Source organism: Equus caballus, chromosome 15, assembly GCF_041296265.1.
Source record: "Equus caballus isolate H_3958 breed thoroughbred chromosome 15, TB-T2T, whole genome shotgun sequence".
NCBI lineage: Eukaryota > Metazoa > Chordata > Mammalia > Perissodactyla > Equidae > Equus > Equus caballus.
This window is the reverse complement of record NC_091698.1, coordinates 61,034,888-61,050,410: the sequence shown is the minus strand read 5'-3', so window position 1 is coordinate 61,050,410 and position 15,523 is coordinate 61,034,888. Positions and strand designations below refer to the sequence as shown.

Below are 15,523 nucleotides of genomic sequence, written 5' to 3'. Positions count from 1 at the left end.
GGAAAATAATTCCAAAGTGTGATCCCCATGATTCATGAGGTCCATATTGTGCAAATGTCAGAAACGTGAAGAGATTTCTTGCCTTAGAAGAAATTATAACAAAATATTTTATTTATATTTTATTGATAACTTTAGTAATTTCCTTTCTTATTTACAAGAAAATTAATATCATAGTCTCTGCATATAAATTACTTAAGAAACATAATAGCAAATTAAGAAAAAAGAATTAAATTAGATCCCAATGACTTAAAAGATATTTCATGTTAGTTTTGTTCATTATAACAAAGTAAAACTTGATATCATGTCTCATGTTCTCAATTTTGTTTATCTTTTCAAAGAACCAACTCTTAGTTTTGTTATTTCTTTCTCCTAGTCTCTATTTCATTTATTTCTACTCTGATCTGTATTATTTCCTTCTGCTAACTTTGGGCCGAATTTGTTCTTCTTTTTCTACTTCCTTGAGTTGTAATATTAGGTTGTTTATTTGAGATCTTTCTCTTTTCTTAATGTATGCATTTATAGCTACAAACTTTCTCTCCTCTTAGGACTACTTTTGCTGCATCCCATAAGTTTTGGTATGTTATGTTTCCATTTTCATTTGTCTTGATTTTTTTTTTCCCTTTTGATTTCTTCTTTGATCCATTGGCTGTCCAGAAGTGTATTAATTTCCTCATATTTGTGAATTTGCCAGCTTTCCTCCTGTTATTGATTACTAGTTTCATACCATAGTGTTCAGAAAAGATACTTGATACAATTTCTATCTTCTTAGGTCATTTGGTCTATGGTCTTGTTCACATTTGCTATTTCCTTATTGATTCTTTGTCTGGATGATCTATTTGTTGTTGAGAGTGGGGTATTAGAGTCTTTGACTATTATTTTATTGATATTTATTTCTCCTTTTAGTTCTATTATTGTGTGCTTTATATATTGAGGTGCTCTGATGTTGGATGCATAAATATGTACAATGGTTATGTCTTCTTGATGAACTTTGACCCTTTTATCATTATATAATGACCTTCTTGGTCTGTTGTGAACATTTTTAGCTTCTTATGTTCTCAAAAACTTGATTTCCTGCAATTAAAGCTCTCCTGAGAATGCCAAGATATTCGTGTTTTTGAAACCTGAAGAAAAGAGTCTCAACTAAATATTTCTGTTGTGCTTTAAGGTTTACAAAGAAGATCTACCTCAGCTAAAGCAACAAAGTAAAGAGAAAAACCATGCAGTGCCCTTCCTTAAGCGAGAAAAGGCTCCTGAGGACAGCTTGAAACTCCAGTTCATACACGGGTGGGTGGCCTGTCACCAGCCTTATCACCAAGCTAGCCAGTCTTTCCAGTTTACACTTACCTGGGTTAATATTTTAACCATTATTCTCTGTACACTTTTCTCAGCTGATGTTCCGTGGCCATCACAATGTGTGTATCTAGGTTTTTTCTGTCATGTACTTCCATGATGCATGTGTGACTATGGCTCACTGCTATTTCACTTCATTCTCTCTACTGTCTCTACTTCCTTTATCTCTGTAATTCCTGCTCTATTTTGTTAGCTCCACCTAGGACAATGTTTTCTTCAAACATTTTTGTTCACATATGCCCAAAATAATTTTGAGTTTTGAGTTTACAACAAAAGTGTAAATGGTTGTGAAGAATATAATATCTAGTGTTTTATAAATACATCATTCATTTAAATGGACTCAATGGAACCTAAATACCATGGATATTTGGTTACCACCATCATCAAATTAAAAATTACATGAAGAAGTGCTTCTATAAAAGTAGGAAATTTTGTATCATTCATATTTCTCCTTGAACTTGTATTTCCATTCTACTTGCCCACAGAATTTTACCCTAATGTAATATTTTTTGTACTTGAAAGTCTTTTATTGATCACCCAGTCATACCTTCTGCAAGGAAAAAAAGGTCTAGAAGTTCAATGTAAATTTAATTCCTTGTGACCATAAGACATATACCGCCCTGTCCAGGATGGTATCCACTTGTAGCCACTGAGCACTTGAAATATTACCAGTCTGAATTGAGATGTGCCGTATGTGTAAAATGCACACCAGACTTGGAAGACTTAGTGTGAAAAAAAGAATGTAATATATCTCATCAAAATGTTTCATATCGATTACATGTAGACATGATAATATTTTAGACGTATTAGGTTAAATGTTTTAAAAATACATTTCATCTATTTTTTCAATGTGACAATTAGGAAATTTTAAATTATACATGTGTCTCACATAATGTTTTTATTGGACAGTGCTGCTCTAAGAGTTAACAATTTTTTTCTAGATTGAATAATTGTTACAACTATTAGTAGTACACACCTGACCAAATCAACCAAGATATAGTACAGATTCTGATAAACAGTTATTAAACATAAAAAATTTTATTGGAAAAATACTTTTAATAAGAGAATTTTTTCAATGAGTTCATATGTATGTGCATATATATTACTTATTGCTAGAATGTGACAGAGTTTAGCATTGAGTCTATTCTCATCTTTCATTCTTTAATATATATAAGCACTGAGAAAGCTTATTCACATGATTAAGTACATGAGAATGGAAGCAGTTTTATCATAGCAACATTATCCAATTCTTCAAAACTCCTCTTGAATTATAGGCCAAAAATATATATCATGATTTTGATAGATCACACAAAAAGTAGTGTAATGATCTATCTGCTGACAATTCAATTAAATCACTTTACTTTTGTTAAAAGCCAAAAATTGGAAATCATTTGACTTGCAAAAGGATTTCTTACCCAGTCGTTGGAGTTGTTCACTTTCAACACCCACACTTGTATTTTGAATTGTCCGTTTGTTTTGGCATCCCTGGAAGGTTTGACTTCCACGGTAATACACTGTAGTAAGATAACAGATGGACAAGAGGAATGACTTCCTAAAGTGGGAGGAAAGTGATGGTAAAAGGAGAAGGGGGAAAGAAAACCTGCACCTCTCCACAAGTGTGTTCTCAGACTGGTCAGTTTAAGAAAGAGCACAAACAGTAGCTGAAGATCTGGAAACAGATTCCACTAAAATTATGAGTGCTCATTTGCCCCTTAGAAAGTCATCACATACCCTGAGAGGTCCTCATACCCCTGTTGAAGATCACTGTCTTGAGCAACTATGGAGGCACCTAGGTCTCTACTTGTACTTGCCCATGTCAGTGCGTTAGCTTTACCTTCTAACAACTCCTGCTCTGTTCACTCACTGTTTATTCACCTGATGTGCGTTTCTTGGACCTGTGCTTCAGTTATAGAGGCTATGACTGTAGAAACAATCTGTTCTACACACAAGCTGGAGAAGTGGTCTACCACATTGCTGCAGTTGCTGTTGTGTACAACAGGCAGCAGCACTCCCAGAGGCTGTACCTGGGGCACGATGATGACATTCTCAGCCTGACCATCCACCCAGTGAAGGACTATGTGGCTACTGGGCAGGTATGTATCTCTCCTCTAAGATGGGTGTCTAGCTGAAGAGAGAGAGGATTTAATTTTGAATACAGTTTACATGTTAGAAATTCAAGAAATACTTGATATAAATAAACATGAGGCAGGAAGCTGAAGATTCAGTGAATGCTGGATCATTTCATGATGATGGGAGAATCAACCAATATATTCTAGCACTATTGGGAAGCCTTTGAAGGATTCTTATCCTAACGTGATGAGATCTGTGAATAAGATTGGTTAAAACTAGTGTAATGTAAATTCCTTGAATGCAGTTTTAATATATTTTCCTCATCACTGTGTGCCCGGTACTTAGTATACCCTGGGTACTCAGTAAATGTTTATTGAAGGAACCATCTTTTCATACTAGTATAACATCTAGTGTTTATTTTTGTAAAGCTTAAAGTCGTATGAATTTTGGCTAATTTATTATTTTGTATTTTACCCTTTCAAAAAACCATAAATTTTGTCTGAACTATTTTGGATGCCTAAAATTTCGATTGAGTCTATAATTGAAAAGCTACTCAAAACAGAGCCCTGTATTCAGTCATTTCGTGTGGGAAAAGGTAAGAGAGAAAGTCAACTTAGTAAACAAAGAATCTGTTAAACTCAGATTTATTATCTTGCTGGTAAAGCAACAATACTGTCAAAAGTATTTTAAGTTTTGTACTGTTCCAATGTATAGATTACATTTTCATTCACTTTTATTATGGGCTTTTAGCTGCATGTAATGCTTCAACTGATTCTCAACATCTAAGTAGAAAACTCCAAGAAAAACTCTTGAATGAGGGTCAAAGGTTAACATGAGACAAGTAGCCATTTCTGAGACTTGACATGCAGGTAGTAAAAGTCTTTGAACAGGGTTCATGAGATCCATAGATGAAACTGAGGGCATGAAGGGAGTCAACCCCAGAAATGTGCATTTTCAGGGAAGAAGAATCCATGGCTTTTATTTTATTTGTCAGAATATTACAATGCTCTGAAAGGAAAGAGCCATTAATTGACACACTTGCTTGCTGCCCCTCTAACTGCAGATGGACCATCCAGTATGCATTGGCTGACATTATTGTTTTACAAGTAATTGATCACTGTTTTGCCTTTTCACTGGCCCCCCACTTCTTTTTTGTCTTTATTATTAATAGATGATTCTTGATTTGTGGGTATTTAATAGCCTTCCTTTGAAAGAAAAACCAGAGATTAGTTCTTTACATAAACCCCTGAGGAGATACTGCATTCTATACTGTAATTGCTGGGAGGCAAACCAGTATGCCAGTAGCCACTCCAGGGGTAACCGGGCCTCTACCAACCAATGTAGGAGTTGGCAAGATTCTGCTCAGTTAGGTGCCTGGCTCTATGTTTCACTTCCCTTTTAGAGTCAGTACCCAATAGGACTTTTTTGCTGTGTATTATAAGTGAGGCAAACTACTTTACTATTACAATTTTCTCTAGTGTTGGGAATCAGTGTGATAGGAGCTTGTGTCCCCTTTAGGAGAATCCGTCTTAATGAGAGAGAGTTAAGCCATGAAACTGTCATTTCCCAGGGGGAGAAGCAGGGCTAAGGCTTCTTGGGGTGGGTAAAATAATTGAGATGGATGATAGAACTCCAAGGATAGTGCCGTGACAACATACAGGTGACTTCTGTGCCCAAGAAGTAGAATCTTGTGTGGTGTTGAGAAGGCAGGGAAGGGGTAGACCTACCTAACTGACAGAGCAAAGCCCAGTGGACATCTGAGTCAGAGTGTTACAAGTCCCTTAACTAGGAGCTGTGCACCAGGTTAGGCTCTGGGCACGCACCTTGCTGCCAAAACAAGCCTCTTAGACTCTTTGAGTCCTCAGTTTCCTCATCTGGAAAATAATGGAGTTGGGTCAGATGATTTCTGAGGTCTTCCTACTCTCCAAATGTGTGTTTTTTGGTTTCTGAGTAGCAGTTGACCCTAAAGAACAAAATCATTCTTACTATAATTTGTAAGTAGTCAATAACACTCATTCTATTATTTAAGGTTGGAAGAGATGCTGCTGTTCATGTGTGGGACACACAAACTCTAAAATGTTTGTCACTCTTGAAAGGACAACATCAGAGAGGAGTGTGTGCACTTGATTTTTCAGGTAGGCCCCAGTTTTCCGCTAGAGTCCTTGGCAGACGATTCTACATTTACTTCCAGGTTTGTTTGTTTAACATCCTCCTGTTTAGTTGAGTTCTGTTTGTAATGAGGTAAGCTCTTCGTACGTCAGCTACCCAGGCTTTGACTGGAAATCAGATATGTAAACACCTCACCAAAAAATGTGGCCTTTAGGTTACATGTCCTTTCTTTGTCTTCCCCTTTTCCCTTCTCCCAAGTCATTACCAAGAGCTTGCACCGTGTTCTGTATTTGCTTGAGCGGTTTGAAACCCAGAACAGCTGTTGCTGTTGAGACACTTGTTGTAATTGTCTGACAGTGACTCAGAACATCAATTTCATCTCTCCAAACAAGTGGGCGCACAGCTTTTGTGATTTAAATATAAAGAACTAGAGGGAGGGCTGCAAATTCTCTGCAGAGGGCCACTTTACAACACTGGTGTTTTGGAAATAAATTTCATGTTGAAGAAATAGAACTGACATTTCCATCTCCTTAGTTTAAAATTTGAACACAGTACTATAAAAATACTAACTGATGGACATCATTTTCTTTAGGGTAAGGCTGTTTCTTTAAGCAGAATTGGAGAATGAGAACCTATCACAAAAGATGTCTTTACTAGAAATTTTTAATAATCCCAATTGTAGAAATTAGATCAGTAGACAAAAATTCTAAACTCTCTATAGAAAACCGATTCTATAATTTCCTTTTTCTAAATTTCATTCAAATTTTTAATATATGCGAAATGTGTATTAGTCATCAAATTCCATGACTCCACAACCCTAGTCTCTCTCATATGTCCCTCTCTCTCGACTATCTTTGTGCAAGCCTTCACTCCCTCTCATCTGTGCCATGAGTAATGCTGGTCCCTGATTTCATCCCCACTTCCTCTAGTCCATCCAACCCACTTCTGGAGTCTTCTGGAAGCACAAGTACATTGCCACCACATGGACTCTCTTGTTGACTGACTCAGGGCTGAGCCCTTGGTTGGACATTCATGACCTTCCTGATTTGCCCTCAACCTTCCTTTGCAGTGTTTTCCACCACTAACCCATTCGTGTTCCTTTACAGCTACCGAACTTCAGAACCTAAACGCACTCTTCTCCTTCTTTTGCCTCTGTTCCTTTGCTCCTGCTGTTCCCATGTGTCTCTTCAAGTCCCACCACCTTTTAAGACCAAGCTGAAAGTTTTCTCCTCCAACCTTCCAAGGAGAAATATCCTGTCCTTTCTTCTGCATCCTTTAGCCCATTGTTGTCATTGCTCTTGTGGGACCTGTTAGAGTCCATGTGGTGCAGTAGTTATTTGTGTCAACATTTCCTATGCCCTTCACACACAGTAAACTACTTGGGCAGCAGAGCCCATTTCTCTGTTCCCCACTGCACATGTTGTAGTGCTGTGGGCATAGAAGCTACTCCAAAAATGTTATGAATGAATGAATAAATGAATGAGGTTTTGCTTAATGCTATTTGCCCTGCCTTTCACTATTACGACTAGAACTTCACATTTTCACAAAGTTTGGGTGAAAATTATGTTTATCTATTCTCTGACCAATAACATGGGGCAGTTTTTTTGGATTTTTTTTGTGACATGCACATTTTCACTTACTGTAAGTATTATACAAATCTGAGTTGTTATATCATTATTAGAAGTTATTTCATACTTTCTCTGGTTATTGAATTAGTAAAAATCAAGACTAAACAGTTCATACTCTACACTAGTGGGCATGTGAGGTAGAGAAGACCTGAGAATGGAGGGAGAAAGAACTACTCAGCATACCACCTGCTGGTTGAAAGCTCAGATAACACATGTAATAACCCAATAAACAGTGAGTACAAAGTCCTAAACTTCCAGAAGTTTGATGAACATAGAATTTTAAAATAGATGCGCCATGTGTCCATAATAAATCAGTAATATCTAAAAGGAAACCATAATTTGAGTTCAAATATGGTTCTATTCCAAAGATGTGAATGAATTTCTTCTGCTTTTTTTTCCCATAGTTTCACTTCTCAGTGGATGAATTGCCCTTTTCTCAAAGTTAACTTTGCTAGCAGATACATATGTGTATACTTAATATAAAAAATGAATTCATAATTATCCTCTAGAAGAGTGGTAAGACACCCATTAAGGTAGCAAAAATAAATAAAACAATACACCCAAAATGTGTACTAGATTATGGAGAATCTAATATAGTCATATTGGTGACATTGAAAATTGACTCAGCAATTTTAGCAGACAATTTGGCACCATATAATCAAAGCTATAATTCAAAGTGACAAGTACATGGACTATGTGTATTTCATACACATTTCTATGTATCAGGTTAAGTGAAAGAGAAAAAATAGAACTAAAAATAGCATCTATTCACTGATTTCAACTGAAAATGTCTGTATGTGTATTAACATATGAACAAAGTGGCAGGAAATTTAGAATAATATAAATAGAATTTAATAATTATTAGATTATTTACTCTATAGAATTGATTACTTTGGGAGTTTTTAAATTTAGAAAAGTCAAAAAGACTAGCTTGTGTTACTTAAATACCTTCAGAGAAGGGATTAGAGGAATTTTGATCAAACACAATGATTGTGAGACAGGTTAGTAGCAATAAGCTGGTACCCAGTAACTTGGTCTCTGCGTTTCTGAGAGCTCACATCTCTTCTGGGCTTAGTAGTTTTATAGAATAAAGATCAAGAAATTAAGTGAGCTTAGAAATCTTTCGCTCATAAGGCAGCTCCTCACATCATTGCCAGGGTAGAGAAACCAGATGCTCTAAGAAGACATTGAAAAGCTGATTCTGCCACTGCTTCTAATTCTCATTTTGAGCAAATAAAAAAATATCCAGATATGGTAGCCAGCCCAGTGGCATAGTGATTAAATTTGTGTGCTCTGCTTCATCTGCTCAGAGTTTATAGGTTCAGATCCCAGGAATCGACCTACACACTGCTCATCAAGCCATGCCTTGGCAGCACCCCACATACACAGTAGAAGAAGATGGACACAGATGTTAGATCAGGGACAATCTTCTTCAAGCAAAAAGAGGAGGATTGACAATGGATGTTAGCTCAGGGCCAATCTTCCTCACCAAAAAAAAAAAAAAAGAAAGAAAGAAAGAAAAGAAAAACCCAGATATGAAATATTTTCTGCATAAAAAGGATATTTTAGTTTTAACAGTTCACTCTTTATTCCCAGATAACAATCACTGTGGAAGAGCCCATTTGTTCAGCAAATGTGTTATTTTTAATTTGGGAAAATTACATTTTTGTCTCAGAGTTTAAGTACAATGTTAAAATAAATGGCAGAAAGGAAACTAGTTAATAGTTTTAGAAAGCAGTAATATTAAGGACTACTCAGGAATAACTTTCACTATTATCTATTGTGTTTGATCCATCACCATGAATGGTTACATGAAGATGAGTTGTAGTGGTTGATTGATCTCTGTGGTCTCCATGGTGCTTCTAGAAGGTATGAGTTGAGGCCCCTTTGGTTTAATTTGTATTGATAGTACCTTGTGTTATAATGATATGGCTTTAGTCTTAAACCCCTGCAGCACTTTACAGGCCAGGATTGGAAATCAAGAGAGTTTGTGGTATGGCCCAGGGAAGAGTCAAACACAGTGACAGATCCAGAGCTAGAACCAAGGTCTCCTGGCTGGGTTGTGAGCTGGTGGGAGCAGTGCGGGGAGGTCTCCCTCCTCAGTGCTCTTGCTTTCTCCTGCCCCTGCCCTCCACCAGGGGGCTGTGTCAACTTTTGCCATGGGAGTTGTATCTGGAGCATGCGGCATGTTCGCTCACTTCCCCGCTCCCTCTACCCAACTAGCGTCTCCAGCTGCCCCTCCCATTCTCCAGTATAAAGGAGGAGTCGGCATGGTGATGCATAGAGGCTGCTATGTGGACCAGACCCCTATGAAAAGAGACCTCCATCCTGGAACAGCCCTGAATCACACACTTTCCTGAATAGGAGCAGGAGCAACTATACCTTCCTTTTGGAAACTGATAGAAAAGTGAGTGGTTTAAGTAAAAATCCCGAGAGAGGAGATTATTTAGATTCTCCTTTAACCGTGGAAACAGGACACTGACATCAGTTATTTTCTAGCTGGTGGCCCCGTCTATGTGCCTCAGTACCCCCATCTCCGCCTATCTCTTACAAGCCAGCCCATTTTGGAGCGGTGTTGGAAAGACCTGCTGATAGTACATTTGTCTCTCATTAGAGAAAGAAATTGTCCTGGAAATACAAAGCAGGAAAATGATGTGAAAACTAGACAGCAAACAAACAGCTATAATGTAGAGAGTTAGATTATTCTTGCTACTGTCCAAAAGCAAACAAAAAGAAGACATTTTTAATCAAAAACATTTCTTACATTATAATCTGTAACTTTAAATTGTGTAAATGAGAAGGAATGAATTTACATTATCTCACTTAATTGAGCAACTCTTTAACTTTGTGAATTTATCATCACTGTCTTGGGAAAATAGAGCCATCTTTGTTTTTGTGCTTGGCCTGAGGAAAGTTCTTCCACGTGAACAGAAAACCAAATTAGAACGAGAAAGCTTCAGCCACATACATATTTTCTAGGCTAAATATCATCCTCTTATTTTAAAACCTTCATGGAATAATAAATGATTTCCACAAGGGCACCTCTAAGTCTAACTTGATTTCATTGTGTTCAATTCTGAAAACCTATGCATTTTTTATGAGCCTTGAATAAAAGGACCAACTTGTAATTGTCTGAATAAAAATTTCTCTTTCTAATTTGCCCTTTACTGTTGACATTAAGTGCATTCGAATTATTTCTGGACTATGTCATAAAATATCCATAATTAATACATACTGTGACTGGAAAGATTTAAAAGGACAGCACCTAGACTCTCAAAACATGGCTGAAAATCAAAAACTCCAACTAACTGGTGAGGGAACACTGGGTTTTCAAAGCTGAGGTCAAGCCTCTGCAGGGGAAATGAAAACTGGGAAAAAATTAAGAGGTAGCCAATTATATTTCCAAACCATGTGGTATGCAGGAATAGCCTACACCTGCGGGATTCAAGAAAACGTCACCATCCTAAGGAGAGGTATTTGTTGAGGTGACTCTGGATTCGTACTGTTTCTTCCATTGCTACTCAGAGTCATGATACTTCTATTGGGGTAGAAAGGCTGTATACTGTGAGGACAAGCTGATGGGGCCTTGCAGAAATTCTTTACTAGAATTTATTAGAATTAGAAGCCACAAAAATCAACTTTTCCTGAGGCCTTCTTCAAGAGAGATAACACTTTGAAAACTATCATCTTAGGGGCTGGCCCGGTGGTGCAGCGGTTAAGTGCACATGTTCCGCTTCTTGGCAGCCTAGGGTTCGCTGGTTCGGATCCCATGTGCGGACATGGCACTACTTGGCAAAAGCCATGGTGTGGTAGGCGTCACACGTATAAAGTAGAGGAAGATGGGCATGGATGTTAGCTCGGGACCAGTCTTCCTCAGCAAAAAGAGGATTGGCAGTAGTTAGCTCAGGGCTAATCTTCCTCAAAAAAACAGCTATCATCTTAAATGCGTGGGTGCTTGCATTCTAAGGAGGACATAATAATAGCTATGCAGATTAAAAAAGAAAATATAGAATTAATGAAAGCAAAAAAAGAGACACTGAATATTTGTGCAGTGTTCTTGAAATAAATGGTAATTAAAAAACAATTAACATTTTTGTAGCTATATGACATAGCACATTCCCTTTTCCTTCAGACCATCCTGGGCACATTCCATCTTTATCTTTCTTGTCCTCCTCAATGTCACCAGAATCATCAGCATTCGTTGAAAACCAGCTCAGTGTGAGGATCACAAAGGAAACATGATATGATTGCTAAAAACTTTAGAAAGGCTTGTCATCTAAAAAGGGAGAAAACGCCAATTAAAATAAAATCCCTAGATACAGAGGCATGCCAGTATAGAAAAACAACCAGGCCATACCAAGAGATATGGAAAAAGTAATGTTATTGGTAATGAGTAGGAAGTCATTACCAGTCCCTTCTCCCCAACGCATAAAAAGAGACCTTGTCCAGTTTAAAGCCTGGTAACATTTAAGCATAAGGACATGTCATTAGCGGTGATTCAGAAGACACTGTTTATAATAATTACTGGTGGTGATTCAGCCCTTGAGGAAAGTGTTAATGTCTTCATCTAATACTACAGCCTAGTAGCTTGAAAGTTAACGTAACTTTCAGATCCTTGCTTCATGCGGAATAATAGTTGAGGATTGGGGAAGATGTGGTTTGTTAAGCCAGACTCTTCCTTTTTCTTACTTCCCTTCTTCCTCCAGAAAAGGAGCAGACCAGTGTTCCTAGGTGGTCAGGGGAGGGTCTCCGGCACAAATAAAGGCACTCCCATGTTGAGCATTGGTTAGCGTTAGGGGTAGGGTTACCAGATTTAGCAAATAAAAATATAGGAGGCCCAATAAATTTTAATTTCAGATAAACAACAAATAATTTTTTGTATCAGTATATTCCATGTTTTGTATGATATGTCCCAGGCAATATTTACACTTATATTGACTGGGACATACTTTTACAAAGAAATTATTTGTTTCTTATCTGAAATTCCAGTTTAACTAGACTTCCTTTATTTTATCTGGCAACCTTAATTTGGGGTCTACTCTAGGACTGCCTTTGAAAATATCAGTTGAGACCCGGAGTGGACTGGGGAGAAGCAGTTTATTGCAGACTTGGGTTTCTTTACCCTCATGTTGTTGGCCTTCTGCAGACAGAGAAGACACCCTGCTAAACTGATGCATGGTTGGTTGATGCTTGGTTACCCATCTCTGAGCCAGTGAGCAGCTAAGATGGAACTGCTGACCCAGAGACACTTCTTCTGTGAATCTACATTTTCGGAAAAGCAGCAAAGGAAAGGCTTATTGACTTTTCCTCCTCTTTTTCTTCTTTATTTTTGGGAAGATTAGCCCTGAGCTAACATTTGCTGCCAATCCTCCTCTTTTTTGCTGAGGAAGATTGGCCCTGAGCTAACATCTGTGCCCATTTTCCTCTATTTTATGCTGAACGCTGGCACAGCATGCCTTGATAAGCAGTGTATAGGTCCGCATGGAGGATCCGGACCCACAAACCCGAGGCTGCCGGAATGGAGTGTACCAACTTAACCGCTACACCACTGGGCCAGCCCCTTTCTCTTCTTCTTTCTTGAAGGGAAAAAGCAAATTAACTATTTTTCTTTCAAATTACAAAATAATTTCAAAAAATTTTTTGGAAAACAACCTAAATGTCCAAATTATAGTAATCCTTGGTAATATTATAAAAAATATTTAATACTAAGGGGAAACGTTCATCATGTAATAAATGAAAAAACAATATGTTCGGTACGATCCTGGTGTAGTTTTTTAAAAGCACATTTATGTACAGAAGAAAACTGACAGGATATACATCAAATGTAGGCCTAGAAATTTGGATATTTAAAAAATTTCCTTTATCCATATTTTCTAAATGTCCTATGACAAGCATACTGCATTTGAAATAGAGAAACTAAGAAATTAAGATTTTTAAATTACAAAATCATCTCTTGAAAGAATTTTTGAAGTTATATTTAGTTTCTAACTTGGGCGTTTTTTTTTCTTGAGGAAGATTAGCCCTGAGCTAACTGCTGCCAATCCTCCTCTTTTTGCTGAGGAAGACTGGCCCTGAGTTAACATCCGTGCCTGTCTTCCTCTACTTTATATGTGGGACGCCTACCACGGCGTGGCCTTTGCCAAGAGGTGTCACGTCCGCACCCAGAATCCGAACCAGCGAACCCTGGGCCGCCAAAGTGGAATGTGCACACTTAACCACTGCGCCACTGGGCCGACTGAAGTAATATTTAATTGCTGTAATACTCTTATCTTGGAGGGTTAAACAGAACCCAGTTTGTTAGAGCTGAAAATAGACTGAGTCATGAAGCCAAATGGCTTTTCCAGTAACAATCATGAGATTTGTCTGTCACAAAATAGACAAGGTTTTTATGACTTACTTGAGATGCCCTCCCATAGTTCTCTGTCTCAGGTTGGAATGTTGTGTCAGCAATTTAGTTCAGCACCCAGTTATTATGCATTAAGAAGCTCAACTGTCACTAGCTATCCATTTCATTCAGTGAGGTCCCTTTAGTATATGATGCTTCTAATGTATCTGAGCCTAAATAACATTCTTAAGGGCAATTTCTTGTTCCTCTTTACAGTATGTAAAATGTTTTGGCTTTTCATCGAAGAAATGAATCATTTGACGTTTGTGTTGTTTTCATACAGCCGATGGAAAATGTCTGGTGTCGGTTGGTTTAGACGATTTTCACAGTATTGTATTTTGGGACTGGAAAAAGGGAGAAAAGATAGCCACAACAAGGTAAGAAGCTGCTGGGGTCTTATGGCATCCTGCTGATGATCATGCTTTAGTAAAGGTCAATAGTTTTCATTTTCTGGTAAGATTTCATCTTCAAGCTCAGATGAAATTCACATAGGTAGCTTAATATCTAAGTGAAAGCATTGCAATATTTCATGGTTTCAAACCTGACTTAAAGCAGTTGATGTTTGTGTCAGGGAACTGGAAAGTTCTGAAATCATTTCCAGAGAGTTATTCCCCACTTTGCATTTAGTAACATATGCATTATCTGTATGAAAGCTTTTTATCAGCAGTAGAAAAGCAGCTTTTCTCAGGCTTGTGCCTTGCCCCTTGTTTTTCCACTGTCTTAGCATCTGGTGAAGGATTGTCAATGTCACTGGAGTTAGAAGTACCATTTGTCATGAGGCTGTGGCATGCTGGAAAGGAGGCCCCATCGTGTACATCTGCCACTTGCTTTCAAAGCAGGCAAATTGTTTCCCTAATCTCCCCATCTTATAAATAGACTTTTCAAGACCGACTGCTGTTTATAGACCACCTGTCCTCCCTTACCCCAGCCTCCCTCCCTGCTGAATCAGCCCTAAGTCTGAACATTACTTTCCACTCCTACTTACATTGGGCTTAACTGTTTGCCCAGCTGCAGTCAGAGGTCAAGCTAGTTGGCAGCCAAGGCCCAGCAATACAATTTGTTGCCCAAGGCGCATTACCTCTCTGCTAGCTCTTCCCTGCAGTAACCAACTCCCTTTCTATTTTGCAACAGAAAATCATTTTTAAGTGAATGGCTTTGAACCTCAAAATTCACTTTTTAAATTAATATTTCCCTCCACGATATCAGATAGGAAAAAAGGTTTTTGGCAATTTGATTTAATGAATGAAGATATATAAATTGCTGGAGACTCGAAGGAGGAGCAGATGGAGCCTTGAGGACTCGAGCTGACCATCTTAGGAGAGAAACAGAGGCTTTTCTGATGACTGCTATTGAGATGGAATTTTTGGCAGCAAATGGCAGCTCATCAGTCCGCCTGCCCAAATGGTTTCTTTTGGCCTCTTTCTAGTATTCCTCAGTGTTAAATCACTCCCTCTAGTACTCAGATTCAGCTCCTGGTCAGAACTCGGCTTTCCTCCTAGACTAACACACTGAATTTTAGTTTAATATTTCTGATAACATACCATCTGCATTACAGATGATTTCAGGCAAAGCACATGTCTGCATTTCAAAAGCAACAGAAATTCAATTTTCCTGCCAGAAAACCCTCTGCAACTGTGGGTAGCTCACCAGCTGTGTGCCAGAAACAGTAATAGAAATGGAAGAAAGACATATTTATTAATATAAAAAGGTATATATTTGACATGCTTGGTAGATAGTGTTACTTCTATTTAATTAAATTAAAGTGACTTAACACCATTATGTTAATGACGCAATTTATTTTTGGAATTGCTCCCAAGCCTTATGTCACATTCCCAAAACAGGACACCTGCAGAATTGCCCTCGGAGAACATATTTGCAATTGCAACATTAACCACTGCTCTTTCCAAGAAGGAATGTCAAGGATTGTTAAAGTTCTTTGGAAGAATACTGGATTTTAAAATAATAAATAATAAATATTTAC

General features: G+C 37.8%; 1 protein-coding gene across 5 annotated transcripts in view; it reads left to right on the top strand.

Moving 5' to 3' along the window:
• EML6 (EMAP like 6) overlaps nucleotides 1-15,523 on the top strand; it is a 279,682-nt gene that overhangs the window by 152,314 nt on the left and 111,845 nt on the right. For all 5 annotated transcript variants that reach the window (XR_011426055.1, XR_011426056.1, XM_023619097.2 and 2 more), the window contains exons 13-16: nucleotides 1,166-1,284; nucleotides 3,257-3,443; nucleotides 5,450-5,555; nucleotides 13,826-13,919. Coding sequence is in view for 3 of the 5 variants with exons in the window: in XM_023619097.2 (XP_023474865.1) it covers nucleotides 1,166-1,284; nucleotides 3,257-3,443; nucleotides 5,450-5,555; nucleotides 13,826-13,919 (506 nt within the window). In the remaining 2 variants the exon portion in view is untranslated. The remainder of the gene's footprint in view (nucleotides 1-1,165; nucleotides 1,285-3,256; nucleotides 3,444-5,449; nucleotides 5,556-13,825; nucleotides 13,920-15,523) is intronic.